The sequence below is a fragment of the Lepidochelys olivacea genome (assembly GCF_965140295.1).
Source record: "Lepidochelys olivacea isolate rLepOli2 genome assembly, chromosome: 11".
Classification (NCBI taxonomy): Eukaryota; Metazoa; Chordata; order Testudines; family Cheloniidae; genus Lepidochelys; species Lepidochelys olivacea.
In genome coordinates this window covers 69,746,305-69,763,500 of record NC_140421.1, presented here as the reverse complement: position 1 = coordinate 69,763,500, position 17,196 = coordinate 69,746,305, and the positions used below count along the sequence as shown (strand labels likewise).

Sequence of the window (17,196 nt, the reverse complement as noted above, 5' to 3'; positions counted from 1 at the left end):
ACATTATCTTAGAACTCAAACACCTTAATTTAAAAAAAGACACCAATCTTCCCTGAGAGGAATCTCTAATTTGCCTTTCCTGCTGTGTGTAGCAAGGGGTTGGGGGAAAGAGGGACTTCATTTACTTTTCTTAGGAGCAGCAATTGTTCTTATTTACAGTATTGATTATTTACAGTTCAGAGGTGGCTGTGTTGTGAAGACATAAAGATACCAACTCTATTCAGTTAAATGTACTAAACTCATGTTTCAGTTCTGATTGTGTGGGTTATCATGGATGTAATGCTGTGAAATTGAGATGGTTTAGTTCCTCAGAAATGGAGGAAAGGAGTTTGCTAATAAGACACATAATAAAAGTCCTTACCCTTGACTGAACTTTTTTCTGTGTATTTCTGTGCCGTCTATGCAGTCTATTCTAGATTTGACTGACTGTTTGAAGCAATTGCTTGAACTCATTAGCTGGCATGGATCAGTTCAGTGGCTACTCTTGCCAAAATAATTTCAGTTAGAGGTAAGATTTGCTTAATTCTTAGGTAATACCTTAATGTTGGGTGAACCTTTCTTCTTCTTATCTTGTTGGGGGCCTCTTTCTCTTCTATTTTGAATGGTGAGTATTCTTCCTAAGGAGGATTGATGCTTCCCTATAGTATAGGAATTCTGGTGAAAGCTGGAATTCTCACTAGCAGTGCACTTCACTTGTCCTCACAGCATCTAGCTGGAGATTCCAGTGGGGTGAAATATTGAGGGCAGTTGTGTGTAAATGTGTAGTGACCATGATTTAGAGCATCACTTTTACTTTCTCTGCTCTGGGCCATATTCTAACTAAAGCTGAATGAACCACTTAAATCTTCAGGGGAAAATTGAGTGGAGCTTTTGCCCATTCTGAGGTTTGAAAAGCTAATTAAGCTAATTGTAGACTTTCTTCACTTTACTTTCTCCTTCCAGCTTTTGTCTGGGATTATAAGAACAACAAAATGTCACTCTAGAGGGTATTTTGTCATTTCCAAATCTGCTGAAATGAAGTGTTAGAAATCTCTCAAGGCCTGTTATTGACAGATTTCCAGACCGGAGGTTTTGGATATGAGGCAGAACATTTGGATATTTTAATCTAACCAAGCTGAAGTGGATTTTCGTAGGTTTACCAATGCCCTTCAATAATTTTAGTCTCCATTGTGCAGCATGCACACATGCAGATCATGCATAGTCCACTGCAGTGCTCATGTATGCAGGTGCATACATCAGATTAAGAGAAAACAGATTTTTGATGCTTTTTGACAGTGAGCATGTTATCTAATTATGGGGATAAAGATAAGTATGACCAGCCTAAAATAGTAAGTGTATACTATCATGCCTCTCTTTCTTCAGAGCTTCTGTTACTTAAGTGTTTATTTTTAAACATACGCATTTTGACCGAGCCCAGTTACCACCTTTTGTTAATATAAATGTTTCCTCTATACATATTCATACAAATATGGTAGTCTTTTCTTTAAATGAGAGCACAGAAAAGCTTTTAAATACAAGTGATAATGATAGATAGATGCCTGCATGAAGATGTTATTTACTTGTGAAGCATAACACGCTGTTATGGAAGGTAGGGCCATTACATACGTCTGTAAGAACTCATTTGTCACTACAAGTAAAGTCTTACTGAATCTAGTCTTCATTGCATGTGCTAGTTAGCAGAAGTGCTTTAAGTTAAATTCTCTGGCATCTGTTACATTGTTTTATTATACTTCTCTTCACAGGCTGAAGCAAGACTTGCAGCAAAACGAGCCGCACGAGCTGAGGCACGGGAGATCCGAATGAAAGAACTTGAGAGGCAGCAGAAGGAGGTACGTTTGAAGTTTTCAGTGGGTGTTTTGATCCTCTCTACCTCCCTCAGAATAGGCTCCAAGGTCCTGGAATTACTAGTTAATCTTCTGTTAGCTGAAATACTAATAGCCCTAGTTGGGCCTCTGAAGGGTAAATGGTACCGGTACTAAGATTGTGGATAAAAATGGTCTGAAAATGCAGGGACTGTGCAGCAGCAGTGTATTTGTTCCTCATCAGCCAGTGTAATTATAACTGGAGAATATGTGACTGATTTGTAACTAGTGTTGGATATTTTTTGTTTATAATATAAACTTTGTTGCTTTTTTTTAGCAATTGGTTAGAAAACCATCTTGTAAGTATAGAGGAGACTCGTATCTCTGTGGTTTGTAGCTCTTGCAAAATTAGTACTGATGGGTCATTAGTTAATCATCCTTGCAGTAAAGTAAACCAAGCTGTATGACTGTGACATTGACCTTGTGTGGATTACACCTGTCTTTTTAAGAATGATGATAATCTCAGAGTAAGGTCACCGTTGGCACAACCGCTGACTGTAGAAAACTGAGCTCATGAAAATGTCACTCTCCCCCCATGATAAATTGTTCCTCTTTACTACCAGCCAAGTCTCTCCTACACCTTACAAGATTGGCCTTTTCTCTACTGCCAGCCAAATGAAGTTGTACATGGGGGTATGTTAAAATAAAATCTCTAGTCTCCAATATGTTAACAATTTTACAGGCCTAGAGAGACTTGTTCTGCTCCTGTTGAATCTGACAGGTCAAGAGCTGTACTAAATATCAAACTCTCCCTCCCATATTGAGTAATTGAAATCAATATTTTCATCTTGGGGGAACAAAAGCTAGAAGAGGACTGACAGGGCACTATCCGGAACAAACATCTGGATCAGTTACTAGAATTTTCAAGATAGTGCTGTCCAGATAAGCTTATGCACCCTGTGTTTGCAGTAGGCACACACATGTAATGAACTAGGCAGATGTTCCTATGGGTGCTGTTATAAGAATTGATTCTTCTAACAAATACAAGAGGATAGGGATGTTAGGGATATAACAAAGGAAGATTGGGAAACAGCTGCTGGAGAGAGATCACTAGCTGAGCAGGATGTTGCTTGAAGAAGAGTCTTTTACGACTACAGTTGCTTCTTATGATTGAATGGAATGTTCTTTTGCAGCCTCAGCCAAAGCTGAAAGGTTTTCATGGCTGGCACTGTATTTATATTGTAGAGCCCCATGCAGTGCCTAAGTCATGAGTAATAGGATTTCCTAAACAGCATTAGAAGAATCCATGGTAAACAATTATGATGACACTGCTCAGATAGCAAATGCACATAGACATTTAAAGCAGCTGATGATGATATTACCTTCCAATTTCATAGTAATTACAAGGCAGTTGATGACCTCTTTTCTCTGTTAGACTAAAAACGGATACTACCAACAGCAATCTGGTAAATTGCAACTTAGCAGACTTCAGATAGCTGCTTATGTTTTGATAGCTATCTCTCAAGAGACTTTGCTCCATTTCCTTGTAGCTAATAAATGAAAACCTACTGAAATGAAACTTTTTGGAAAAACTTCGTATGGTATATAAAAGTCCTCTAAAAATCTTCCAAAATTGCCACAAGTGTAACTAAACATACACCTACTATATACTTTGTAATTCTCAGTGGGATAAAATGCATAGTAATATGTATGTTCTGCATGTTTATTTTATATCTTGCATGCTCAGTATTCAGAAAAACCTTTCAGATATCTCATTCCCAGCCTCATGAGAGGGCAGAGCTGGAGGGAGTGGCTACAGATGCAGTTTTTCATTGACAAGAGTGTCTTACAGATGTTAGAAGGTCAGAAGACATTGCTGTAGCATATATTAAGAAACCACCAGCCAGGAGCTTTCTTAGCGTTAAACCTTGGATGAGAACACTTCGTAACATCAGTAGTCAGAAGGGCATTTGACTTCTTTTATGAAGAGAAAGGAAAAAACCTAATCTGTCCCTGAGCTACATGCAGTAAAGCAGTAAAATTCACACCGCTGCCATGCTGAATAACTCTGACTCAAAACCACTCATTTTATTTACTGTAGAAAGTTTTGATGGAGGCATTTATAACAGTTAAGAACCAATCAATTAGTGAATATTTATGCACTTTCTCATGCTTAAAGCAGTGCACATGTCTTGAGAGATCTGCTTAAGCAGCATGGATCAGCTAAGAAAATATGTACATTTTTTGAGTCCTTAAGTTAAAACCTTCCAGATGTTCTCACTGCAAGCTAAGTAACTTTTTTTAGCCTTCCAAAAATGACTGCATCACCTTCAGTCACAGGGAGGCAGTGTGGTTTGAATTGGACTGGAAAGTGATCCCCCTAGCTTTTATTTCTAATTCTTCCAACTAGCGCATAACATTAGTGAAGTCTCTCAACCTTTGCTTCATTGTTAAGTGGGGATATTTGCTTCACAGAGATAAAACTGAGATCTCTGTGTAATATACTTTAATATCAGTGTAGGAAATTTGCTGTATAAAAGCTTAGTATAAATAATATCTGTCTTAATCCTTAGTTTGAATTTTATTACATGCAGAATGAGCTATGCATTTTTATTACAAGAGCTGACTATTAAAACATATTGTGTAACCATGTTCTTCAGCCTACCCATATGTAGAGCCTGGAGCCAAAGCTGATTGGGAGAAATAAATGGTGGAGGGCCAAATTCGAACCTCTCTTTTGGCAGAATTTACTTACATTCCATGGATACAATTGAGGGCAAAAATTGGTGTATAGCTACAAATTCCTTCTCTTTACCTAGAGGTTAAAAATATCCTTTTTTAGTACATTATTCCATCCGCAGTTTCTTTTCCTTTTAAAGGAATGTGTGAACCATAATAAATGTGTATATATATTGCACCTTACTTGGGGCTTGCTCATTGTTGCTTGTGTGGGTTAAGATCATTTGGCTCCGTATAGAACACTGTTTTATTTTGTAGCTCCTCCTGATGATTCCAGAATTTTCTGTGTGCAGTAATGATAAATTATTTACCAAGTTACTTTAGTGAGAATTACAAAATAATTCTGCTAGAAACCATTGTAACTGCACAACAGCCTACTGATTAATGTGCCAATGATTGTTTGCAGTAGAGTAGAATTAATGTTAAGAATTATGTAAACTGTCTTTTAAAAGCAGACCTGAGTTCAGCTCCCATTGACTCCTCCAGTGGGGCAATTTAACATTTAACATAGCAATTTAACAACTGTGGCAGACAGAAAAGAAAAAAGGGCAGAATCTCTCCACTTGGAGTGATGAGGCTAGAACAGGGTTTGGCTAATTTTGGGAGTAAAGTGAGAGGGCATGGCATGGCATGAGACAAGGGGAATGGACCAGCATGTTTTGGGGGAGGACAAGGTGGTTGTCTCATATGACAGGAAGTCAGGCATCTTTTTTAAAAAAAAAAATCCCTGGAAAATGTAACAGGGCTTCAAGCTGGGTCAGGCTGGACACAAGAACCAGGGTCTGTGATATGCTGATATGTCAAGAAGACTGAGTCCAAAAAAAATAGCAAATGAGTTTTTCTGTTGTTTTTGGGGAAAAATACAAGTTGCTTTTAGCCTTTGGAGAAGCAATTAGTAAAGTTAATCAAAGAGAAATCTCTACTGTGATAATGAGCAATTGAACAAAGCTCTGTCCGGGAAGCTGGGAGCACAGTGGCACCAGAAGAGTTGTATGGATTCTTAGCAGCAGAGAATGGAGATACCCTAGAAGGAATTTACCAATTACAGCTGGTGCCAGCTAGTAATCCAGGTTTAGGGAGTGAAGAAGGGGATAAAGAAAGAAAGCCAGGCAATTGGAGGAGAACATGTCTAGAACATTAAGAATGGGGTGTCCACAAGGACTGAAGAAACAAGAAGTTGACTGGAACTCTGAGAGAAATGCCAGCACAATGTAAAACAGAACCAATATGAACTGGAAATGTAGAGATTGCATAGTCAGTGTCTGAACAGCTCGATAAACCACACATCCGTGCCATATGGAACACAGACCACAAATTGTTCCTTAAATATAAGGACAATTTAGACATTTGCTTGATAAACTTTTGAAAGGGAATGCACACATGAAAGGATGGCTAATGGGAATAAAACAATTCTATAAATGGTGCATCTTAGACATGAACTCTGACCATCACCAACCCAAAAATACGAGGCCAGGATGTCTAATTAGCTGAGCACTGGGTAAGCCACCAACCAGAGGCAGAGAGAATGGATAAAGTGATGGAGCAGGGCATGATCCAGCCAAACTGCAGATTTTTGATGTACCAGAGAGCAGCAATATTTTAACAAGGGAAGGGTGTGTGTGTGTGTGTGTGTGTGTGTGAGTGAAATTACATGTATCATAAGTTTAAAGTATGATAGTCCTATAATCTCGAAAGGTTAGGATCGAATCCATTTGGAGCACTCTGCTTCTATGATGTATAAAATAAACTTCCTCTCATTTGGGGTGAGGAAATCAGAAACTGAACCCATTCGTACAGTATGTAAGAACATAAGAGCTGCCTAGGTCAGACCATGGTCCATCTTGCCCAGTATTCTGTCTCCTGGAGTGCTCTGTATCAGAGCTTCAGGGAGAGTGTACAGAACCGGGCAGTTATGGAATGATCCGCTCCGGTCTTCCATTCCCAGCTTCTGGTGGTCAGAGGTGTCAGACTGCTGTGAGCATACTGTTGTGACCCTGATCATCTTGGCTAATAGCCATTGATGGACCTATCCGCAAATAACTTAAGCCAATTCTTTTTTGAATCCAGTTGTACTTTTTGCCACCACAACGTCCCATGGCAGTGAGCTCTACAGGTTGGTTGTGCATTGTGTGTAATATACAATGCTTATGGTACTAAATTCATTGCACACACACTTTTAGGTATGTCTTGCTTGTAACCTCATGGACGCTTTTACATCCTAGTGGAAAAGGGAGGTACAGATAACTGAAAAATGTTTTGGGGATGGCATGATTTGGGAATGGGCCTGGCATATACCTTTGTTTTTTTGTTTGTTTTTCAAAAAACTCAAGTAGATGTCAAGAGGGCGAAGCCTAGGCTTAAAGGTTCCTAAGGTAACACTTTTGCCATCCCTTGGCTAGAATCTTTGTATAAACCATTTTGAGTCCTTGGTGATTGAGAGAGCCCCTGGAGAATATTTTTTAAAAGAAAAAACAACCTTCTGATATTGAGTTATTGTTTAGGAAAAAATGGACCTATCCTGGAGTGAATGGTCCAAGTAACGCAGGTGCTAGCCTTTGTGAGGGGTTTGTGGCAAACCTGTGAGTGATGAAGAGGGCAAAAATAAAATAAGGATCTAGAGGTTATACTCACAAGATTGTTTAATGTAGAAACATAACACTCTTGTAAATCTTTGTCACTTAGAAAAGGAGAACAGTATAATCCTGTGAAGTTCCAACCTATCATGTTCTACAGTGTAAACATACTTTTCAAATTCCTATTCCTACACAGTAAAATCTTCTTTCTGTTCTTAATTAAGGGTAAAACAAATTTTGATTATGTACATTAAAACATGTCCTGGAAGTGGTTTCTTTCTATTGCAGCATACTAGTTCTCTGCATAAGCATAGTTTGACTTCTGTATTTGGGGGAAATACCAGTCGGGCTGATGGGGCTGCCCATGATAGTGGGGGCCTAATTCCGCGGCTGCCCGAGGCTTGCCATTTGATGGGGGAGCAGAACCCACCCTACTTCCACCCAAACTATGCCCATAGTTCTCTGCTGTAGGTTTATGGTTCAAAGGAGACACCTTTGGAAAGGACTGAGTGTAAAGCTGCTCTTATCAAAGAAGTCACCGCTACAACACTTCATTGCATCAGTGTTTCATGATTCATTTTGACTCCAACTTGCATTTTGATCCAGCCACCTAATCTTGATGAAGTAATGAATTTATTTGTGGCCACTCTTCTCAGCCGAGGCAGAATTATTGCCCCAGAAACAGAAGAAAAAATGATTGTCCTTCAGCAGCATGGGCTATATAAGGCTTTTGAAGTTGGAGGGGTTAGGCATTGGGCAGTAACAGTCTTGTGGGGAGTAATAGATTTATATGAATTTCTTTTGCTTTTTGTAATATTTCCCACATTTAGTTGTTTCTTTTTGGTTCAGAGGAGAGGTGAAGGATCCCCAGTTCTTAGTCTAGGGACCAATATAATTTCATCCCTGGGGCCATGGGAGGTAGATAAAGAGCCCTCATCGGTGGCAGATGCCAACATAATTGGTTATATTAAGTATTCATAACAGGCAACCATTGTTCTTCACCCTTCCTAAACCCTTTCTAAACTGCTTTACTCAGCAGGAGCTGAAGCAGTGGTAGACCCTAAGGGCTTGTCTACACTTGTAGTGCTCAGTGAAGACACTACCTACACCAACGGGAAAGCTTCTCCTGTCAGTGTAGATACTGCACCTCCCTGAGAGGCGGTAGGTATGTCAATGGGAGAAGCCCTCCAGTCGACATAGCACTGTCTATACCTCTAGAGCAAGGTAGTTATACTCATATAAGTTGGTAGTGTAGACCAAGGCTCAGGCACTGTATTCTTATGTTCCTTACTGGGAGAAATGACTGCATATGTTCAGGCTCTTGTTTTTAATCAGTACAACAATAACAATTTCTGTAAAGCAGAAGGAATTCCTGAATATACAGCTCAGTTTTTCTGAACAGGGAAGTGCCTAAATCAGAGCGATTAGCAGGATGTAACTGAGAGCAGAATCTTTTTCTAAAATTTTTCTGGGGCTGTAGAATAAATTAAATTCTTGTCTCTTATTTAAGAAATACAATATTCTGCAGCAATGATACAAGACATTAACATAATGTAAACTGTGCAGTTTTGTGAATAGTTACTGTAGAATGCTGAGATGTGTTTTACTTAGAGGCACAGTCTGGTTTCTCCGCTGACAAGACTGTAAATGTGTTGCTTTTTTTCTAGGGCATACACCTAGATACCACTGTTTAAATTGATAGTATTGTCTGAAGTGAAAAGAAAATGGTAATCTCATCCCACTCTTTCTAATCCTCAGCAGAAAATCCCTACGTGTCGTCTGACATAGCAGAGAGCTGTACACATCAACAATCCGCTTGCCTTTGACTAACTCTACTGCTGCCATTACAGTCCAAGTGAGGGGGTAGTGTTACAAAAAATACCGTCATTGCTATCTTTGGCTGCAGGACTTTCTTTTCTCACTTGCACAGACAAAGCCAAAGGAGGAGGAAAATATAGTTACCAGCTACAACAAAATACTGATATAAACATTTCTATAGTGTCCTTTCCTAACTGTTCCTTCAAGATGTATTTTTGTAAATAAATTAAGTTAATAAAGGTGAAAGACTTGCAATTGTAATTCATTTCCATTAATCCCCTACTGAGTGAGAATTAGGACACTTTCTTTCCTTGCTTGGATTTAATGTCTGTAGGTCATGTGACCTGCTGACCCAGATCTGACACCGGGTAACTAGGATTCTGTGTGATACCTTCCCAGCCTTAGATGGCTAACAGGCAGTGAGAGACCGACAAGGAAACAAAACTCCTGCTGGCTTGTCCTGGAGGGCAGGGAAGTTTTGGCTGGAATTTGTTTTCCACTTATCTATGGGAGAGAAATTGCTGTTCCTGTATGAAGATTGGCCTGTATCCAGTTTTGAGACTGCACAGCAGCTAAAAACAGGTACTGTGATTCACGGAAGGATTGAAAGGGGAAGACATGAAGGTTATATGTGCATTAATACTGCATCACTCATAGACCTTCCATCTTGACAATAGTGCTTACCTTTTTTCTGCCCCAGGATTTATTAATTTGATCATTTTTGTGTAGTAGCAAACATGTACCGTTCATGTTAAATGGTACATTTATTTTAGGTGTTGCAGTAACTAAGCCACTATTCGCACTGTGGGAAATAATAAAGTAGATTTTTTTTTCTGTATTGAAATATTGTAAATACTAGAGTCCTGACTGCTTACAGATCTATTGATAGAAGAAGAAAAATATTTGATTATATAGCTGCAATTGGATATCCCTCTTTGCTTAAAAGTAAAAGTAATGGATAGTTATTGATTATGCTACTCATTATGGTCGACATTTATTCCTTTTGTTTAATCTTTCCCAGGAAGAAGTCATTTTCTTACTATATAAATTAATGTTTGGGCTTACTGCAGAGCACCCAAAAGGTTCTAAATTGTGATAAACCTACTCTCTGTTTTAAGGCTAAATTGGACGCGGGAGGATTAATCTTAATTTACAAAGCAGTCTCTATTGGAAAGAGAATAAAAACCTTTCCTCTTGAAGAATACAACAACTTTCTCTATTGCCTCAGTGTCCTGGTGTGTCCTCTGTCTCATCATGAGATGAGGCAGCAAAGATAGTGAGCGACTTTCCACCAGAGGATTACAGAGCTCACCAAAAACTGCTTAAAAGGGTGCTCTTGGTTTTAGATGCTCAAGTAGAAGAGGTTTGTGAGAAATCTCACAGGCTAGTGGACATTTTAGCTTCTGTGGGAACCTCCAGAGTGGCACTTACGGTTAATGAAGCAATTCTGAAGCCAGTTAAAATGCTTTGGCAGACCCCGCCTTCTGTCCTGCCTATGGCACAATGGGCAGAGATGAGATACTATGTCCCTCTTAAGGGCTTTGACCATATTTACACTCACCCACCCCCAGGCTCTTTGGTTGTGGCAGCAGCTAGTGAGCAGGAGAGGCAGGGTTACCAAATGTCGGTGCTGAATAGTAAGGAATCAAAGAGGCTGGACCTGGTTGGTTGTAAACTTTTATTTGACAGGAGGCCTACAGCTACAATTTTCTAACCAGCGAGTTTTCCTGAGTTGCTATGACTTTGCCCTGTGGGAAGAGATCATACATTTTAAAGACAGGCTACCAGAGTACTCCAGGCAGGAGTTCACTCTCGTGCTAGAGAGTAAGGTGGTGGCAAGGATTGCTCTTCAGTGCAGTTTAGATGCAGCAGACTCAGCAGCTCATTCCATGGCATCCGCTATTTCTGTGAGGTGGTGTTTGTGGCTGCAGTCTTCTGGTCTCTTTCCTGAAGTACATCAGACCATCCAGGTTTTACCATTTGAGGGTCCATCCCTCTTTTTAGAAAAGACAGATGATAGACTGCATAGCTAACAAGATTCCAGGGCAACAATGAAGTCCCTTGGAATGTAAACACTGGCAACGAAGAGGAAGCAATTCCAGCCACAGTAGGCTTACAGATATCAGAGCTTTATACCTCTGCCTCAATATCCCCTGAGAAAAGGGGACAGGAATTACAGGCGGTGACCACTGCCCCCTTTATCTGCAACATCAGATTCCTCTTGACCAGCAGAACATGCATTTTGATGGCCTTTTTAGAGAGCAGTGTACAGGTAAATATATTCCTACCTGTTCCTTTTGTCAGTCATTTATCCTACTTCCTCCATGCTTGGACTCCCATCACATTAGATCAGTGGGTCCTAAGCATGATGGAGCTGGGATATTCCTTTCAATTTACTTCTATGTCCTCTTCCCCTCCCTCTTTAGGGGCCATTCTCACACGACCATTCTTCAGCGGGCAGTCCAGAATCTCCTTATAGCAGGAGCAATAGAGAAAGTTGTATTCTTCAAGAGGAAAGGTTTTTATTCCTGCTATTTCTTTCTTCGCAAAGCAAAATATGGTCTGACAACTATTTGAGATCTAAGAGTTAAACAAGTACCTGAAAAAAAATGTTCTGCATAGTTACCCTAGTTTCCATCATTCCTTCCCTGGAACAGGGCGACTGGTATTCTGTCCTCAACTTAAAGGATGTTCCATATAGCGATCCATATAGACCAGTGCAACTTCCTCAGGTTTGAGGCAAATGGAACACAGTGCACGTTTGCCTCAGACGTCTGTGGCACATGGCAGCATATACTTCTATGGTGCAACAAGCCAGACTACATATCAGAAGGTTTCAAGGATGGTTAGCGTCAGTGTATGCTTCCTTTCGTCATTGTCTAGACAGTCATTTGCATTTCAAAGGTAATTTTGTCCTGTCTAGATTGGTGGACCTCGAACATTTGTGCAGGAGTTCCCTTCGTTTCTCTGTAACCAACACTCATTTTGGTCATGGAGACATCATCCCTGGCTTGGAGGCCACAAACTGAAATCCTGCAAACTCAAGGGTCGTGGTCGTTGCATGATCTGAGTACTCATAAACATCAGGGAACTACATGCTATTTGTCTGGCCTGCTTAGCCTTCTGTGCATGTATTCCAGGAAAAAAATCTGTTAGTGTTAACAGCCAATATAGAAAATGTTTTATATAAACAGACAGGGAGGGGCGTATTCCTCCCAACAGTGCCAGAAGGCAATTCTGCTTTGGAACTCTGCATACCCAACTCCATTTACCTCAAACCTGCTTACCTCCCAGGAGAGCAGAACACATTGGCAGGTCCTTGAGCGGGTCCTTCTTTCCTCCCTATAAATGGTCACTACATCCAGACATGAGCAGGTCTACCTTCTAGCTGTGGGAAACTCTGCAGGTGCGCCTGTTCACAACAAAGGTCAACAGAAAATGCCATCTGTTCTACACCCAGAGGGGTCACAGCCTTGGTTCTTTGACGGACACTGTCCTACTCTCATGAACCCTGCGTATGCCTTTACTCTGATAACATTACTACCCAGAGTCATATTCAAGGCCAAGCAAGATCATGCTTGCCTCATACCAATAGCACCAGTGTGGCCTCAACAACACTGGTTCTGAACCCTGTTAGCATTGTTAGTGAGGTCTCTTCTACTGCTCCCATTAGATTCAGACATGATTTCTCAGGACCATGACCGTCTGCTCCATTCCGATCTGCAGGCCATCAGCTTGACGGTGTGGATGCTTCATGGCTAGCCGTACTTGAAAAACGTTCAGGAAGTGCTTCTGAACAGCAGAAAACCTTGAACAAGGCATACTTACCTGGCCAAATGGAAATGCTGTTTTATCAGGTCTCGGCAGAGAAGTCTCTCTCCAGGGCAGGCTTCCATTAAGCACATTTTGGCACCTGCAACAGTAATGCCTTGACAGTTCTCATTAAAGTACATTTGTGATTGTAACGTTCCACTCTGCAGTGAGTAGTTACGGAGCTGAAAAAAAGATTTACGCTCTGATTTCTAAAATGGTTGGATAGGTTATTTCTTCCAGTGCAAGAACCCCATGGGATCTCAATCTCATGCTAACAAAATTAATGGGACCTTCCTTTGAACTTCTTATGACTTGCCCCCTACTCCACTTCTCTATGAAAATGGTGTTTTTGGTGCAATAACCTCAGCCAAGAGAGTGGGTAAATTGGGAGCCTTGGTTTCAGAACCTCTTTACATGGTTTTTCATAAGAATAAGGTTTACCTCCACCATCGCCCAAAATTCTTGACAAAGGTAGTTTTCAATTTCCACATTCATCAGGCAATTTATTTGCCAACATTTTTCCAGAAGCCTCATGTGCATACAGATGAGCAGAAGTTTCATTCATTGGATGTGAGAAGAGCTTTGGCCTTCTACTTGGACTGCACCAGACGCTTTACACAGTTATTTGTTGTGGACAGTTATTTGTTGTTTCAGCCTTGACAAAGCCCTGGCTGGGATGATTTAACTGGGAATTGGTCCTGCTTCGAGCAGGGGGTTGGACTAGATGACCTTCAGGGGTCCCTTCCAACCCTGATATTCTATGATTCTATGACAGCGTGAAAAGCAAACTGGTTTCCATGCTGGACTTCCTTCTGGATTTTCTCTTGCATTTGTTTGTGCTGCTAGTTAGCTAATGTCACACTACCCCTACAGTATCAGCTCATTCGACCACAGTGCAAGTGGCTTCAGCAGCGTTCCTAGCACAAGTACTTATTGGAGACGTTTGCAAAACAGAATTATGGTCATTAGGGTACACGCTTTTGCTGCTCATTATGCCATTTCCCATCAGTCCAGGAACAATGCTAGTTTTTTGGACGTTTGTTCTACAATCACTGTTCAGAAAGACTGCAAACCTGCCTCGATGCCACAGACTCAATGTAAAGCTTGAGAAATGTTTTTACATGTTAACATGCAGCTACATCTGTTTCTGTAGTATAGTATCAAGTGGGTCTAAAATCAGGAATAGCATAATTTGACTAAGCTCAATATGGGGGGGGGGGGAGTTGGAGAGAGAAAGCAGGGAAGTTTAATTTTACAAAGGTTTCCTGGATTTCAATTATGGCTTATTTCTGTATTTACACTTTACTGTATGTACTGTATAAACAACCTTTTCCTTTTACAATAGGTTCTAAAATTGTATGGCTATTATTAATTTATTCATACAAGCATTTTTTCTTTCCCAATTTCTTTCCTCTTCCCCTTTTTCCTGTAGATCTATCAGGTCCAAAAGGTAGGGTTTGTCTGATCTCTTGCATTATGATTTGCATGCATTTCTTTGTCACATCAGGGGCCTTGATACCATTTCAGAAATAAAACCCTTCAAGAACGCATGGTACACAGCAGGTTTTTTTGTGTGTGTAACTATCCCTAACTATTAGGTGGTCTCCATACCTAACTGTCCCTCCTTCACCCCAGCTCTGAGAGTTCTGCTGGTAGTTAAGAAAATGTGCTTAGTCAAACATTTTAAAACAACCCTCTCCACTGTCAAACACGCTCTTTGTAACTGCAGTATCTTTCTAGCTCATCTCATAATTTCAGGTTATTCCCTCCCACTGGTTTTCATGTAAATGATCAGTGTAGTCAGCGAAAGATTAATCTGGCAAATCAGGCATAATGTGAAACTGTGTGGTGGCTTCATGTGTCATAAACTGTACAGCAGTTTGTGGAATGAATGCAAAAATTACAATTTTTAATGTTTATAATGGTAGTAACGGATCATCAGCAAGTCTTCATGTTATGTCAAAATCTCAAGCTGTACAATACTTGCTGTGCATGAACCATGTAGCACCTTAACGGAAAAATTGTTTTAAAAAAATACTTTGTTATCATAGTATCTGGGAGAAGAAGGAAATCCAAGACTATATAAACCTGCTGTCATCCACCTTATTTAATAAATGATCCTTCTGAGCCTCTTACCTTTCATTGAACCATAAGTGTCTTCTGAAAATCAAACTCTGGTTTGCTTTGACCTGTCACTCTCTGGTGTGCTTTTGACCTATCCTTTGTTGCATGTTTCACTGGCTGACCATATAGTGTAGAGTTTTGAAAGTGCTGTTATACTCTGAAAAGTGAGTATGTAAAACAGACACTTTTTTATTGAAATGATCTGCTATCTGTTCAGAGTAATAGCTTGATTACTTCAGTGACAAAAAATAAATTTTAATCTCCATTATCCTTGCCGAACCAACTCTGTTTTGGGAGAGCAAGTTGAATTTGGTTTCTGCCTGCATGTCAACAGATTTGTTAAGTAAGTCCCAATTATGGGATAATATTAACACTTAGTTACACTACATATGTACATCCCTATTAGAGGCATTCTGATTGTGCAGCTAGGACAAGATAAAATTTGACCTTCAGAATCATTACTACATGAACCAGGAACTACCTGGTTTAACTTTCAAATCCCATCTTTAGTGTTTAAAAATGTGCCAGTTAGTTTTTCCTAACTCTTATAAACAGAGTAAATTTGATCTGGAATCACTGGCAGATGTTAAAACTGGAACCTTGCAATGCTATTTAATGTCACTTTTCTGACTAGAACAGCACTTGAAGCTTGCAATAGCATACTAACTAAAAAGATCAAATGAATGAGTAAACATAATTTTTCTTCCTGAAAGTGTCCTAGAATTACTTACCATTTGTAAGAGAAATCTGCAGGGAAACTAGATAATAGTCAACTTTGAATACTTGAAGAAAGAGACTTGATGTAGTTGGTTTGGCAAATGTCTAATACTTTTACATATTTAAAAGACTACTAAATATTTTCAGTCAATATGAGGTGATCCGGTTTATGTCAGAGCATTTTATAAATTAAAGACTAGAACCTCTAAGGCACTCAATAGCCTTTCTTTCATCAGTGGTATTAAACCTTGTAGCTTTAGGTGGGTGGAGGAAGGGAAGGCACAAAGGAGAACTGTAAACTGCCAGGAGGTAAATTTGAGAAACACTGAAATCTTCTATGGATATCTCCTTGGCCTTGTTCACAAGACTGAATTCAGAAGTGTGCAGAAAGCATGGTTCACAAAACACTGAGCATATTGTTAATTTTATTTATAGACACTTCCTATGTAAACACAATGGCTTGTATTTTATTTTCATGGAATTTTTAGGTTTGAATTACATAATTTAAATCAATCTGGTTACCAGACAAAATTGCAAGCAAATTGTTTTGGAGGAAATGTGTATTTTAATCAGTTTACCTGTCCTGAATATTACAAAGCAAAATTTGTAAGTTTTACCAAACAGGACTCTGCAGTTGTCTAAATTAGTGCATTTATTTACAGGATTGGGACCTTCCATTATATTTAATTTTGGGGTAGGTTGTCATATTCCAGTTCTATCTCAGCACTTGTGATGAGATGCTTAAAGCATGGAACTATGGTCAGTTGCTGAAGAAAGAACAAGAAATAGTACAAATGAAATGAATTAAGCCCTACCTTGAAGTGCGCTTTGGATTCTTATTTCTTTATGGCTAAGCAGTGTCTGTACATTGCAAGAGGTTTCTGAGCCCATCCTTAAATGCTTTGTGGAAAAGAGAAGCAATAACTTAGTTGCTGAATTTTAAACATGCAAGTAAATTACCTTGCTGAATAAGAGTCTTTTTCTTTGTTGTAGAAACACTATTGCATAGTGCTTTAAACATATAAAGCACTAAATAAATGCTCTTATTTTTAATTATTTTAAAAATGTTTTATTTAAATGACAGTGACTGCTTTTGGAAGCTTATATTCTAATATTTTTCATACTTGTATAAGACTGCAGTAAGCATCCATCCACCTATTCTCAATTGTTCCTCCAAGCCAGTGGTATCTATCAAGTTAATCATGTGGTTTTTGTCTGCCCGGATTCTCCAAACTGAGTAGTCATGTTTATGATCTCCTTTGTAAAGCACTGCTTTTCTCCTTCCAGGGGGCTCGCCAGATCACCCCCTTTGGTTTGAAGGCCCAATTAGGCGAGATGTTTGTAATCTGACAGAATTAGACAAGGAAAGCCAACAAATGTCTCTTTCCCAAGTTTTCTCATATGCAGATTGCTTTAGGAAGTAAGGTGAATGAAACTGTTGCAATTGAGTTGATGCTAAACACTGAGTTATACCATAAAGACTTCCAGTTCTTGAATGTTTAACTTAAATGTTATGGGATCTAAACAAAATAGGAAGCCATGCTTTTAAAAACAATTCCCTGTCTCCCTCTCAAAGGCACTACCAACAATGCAGGTACAGGCAAAGATTA

The 17,196-nt window shown here is 39.6% G+C and overlaps 1 protein-coding gene across 20 annotated transcripts in view; it reads left to right on the top strand.

Moving 5' to 3' along the window:
* The window catches only part of LRRFIP1 (LRR binding FLII interacting protein 1), a 184,459-nt gene that overhangs the window by 91,452 nt on the left and 75,811 nt on the right, over positions 1–17,196 (top strand). For 13 of the 20 annotated variants that reach the window (XM_084644017.1, XM_084644019.1, XM_084644022.1 and 10 more), the window contains exon 2: positions 1,743–1,829. In XM_084644017.1, coding sequence (XP_084500143.1) covers positions 1,743–1,829 — 87 coding nt within the window. Of the gene's footprint in view, positions 1–1,742; positions 1,830–14,177; positions 14,196–17,196 lie in introns of all 20 variants that reach the window. The other 7 variants (XM_084644015.1, XM_084644020.1, XM_084644005.1 and 4 more) reach the window with 1 other exon arrangement.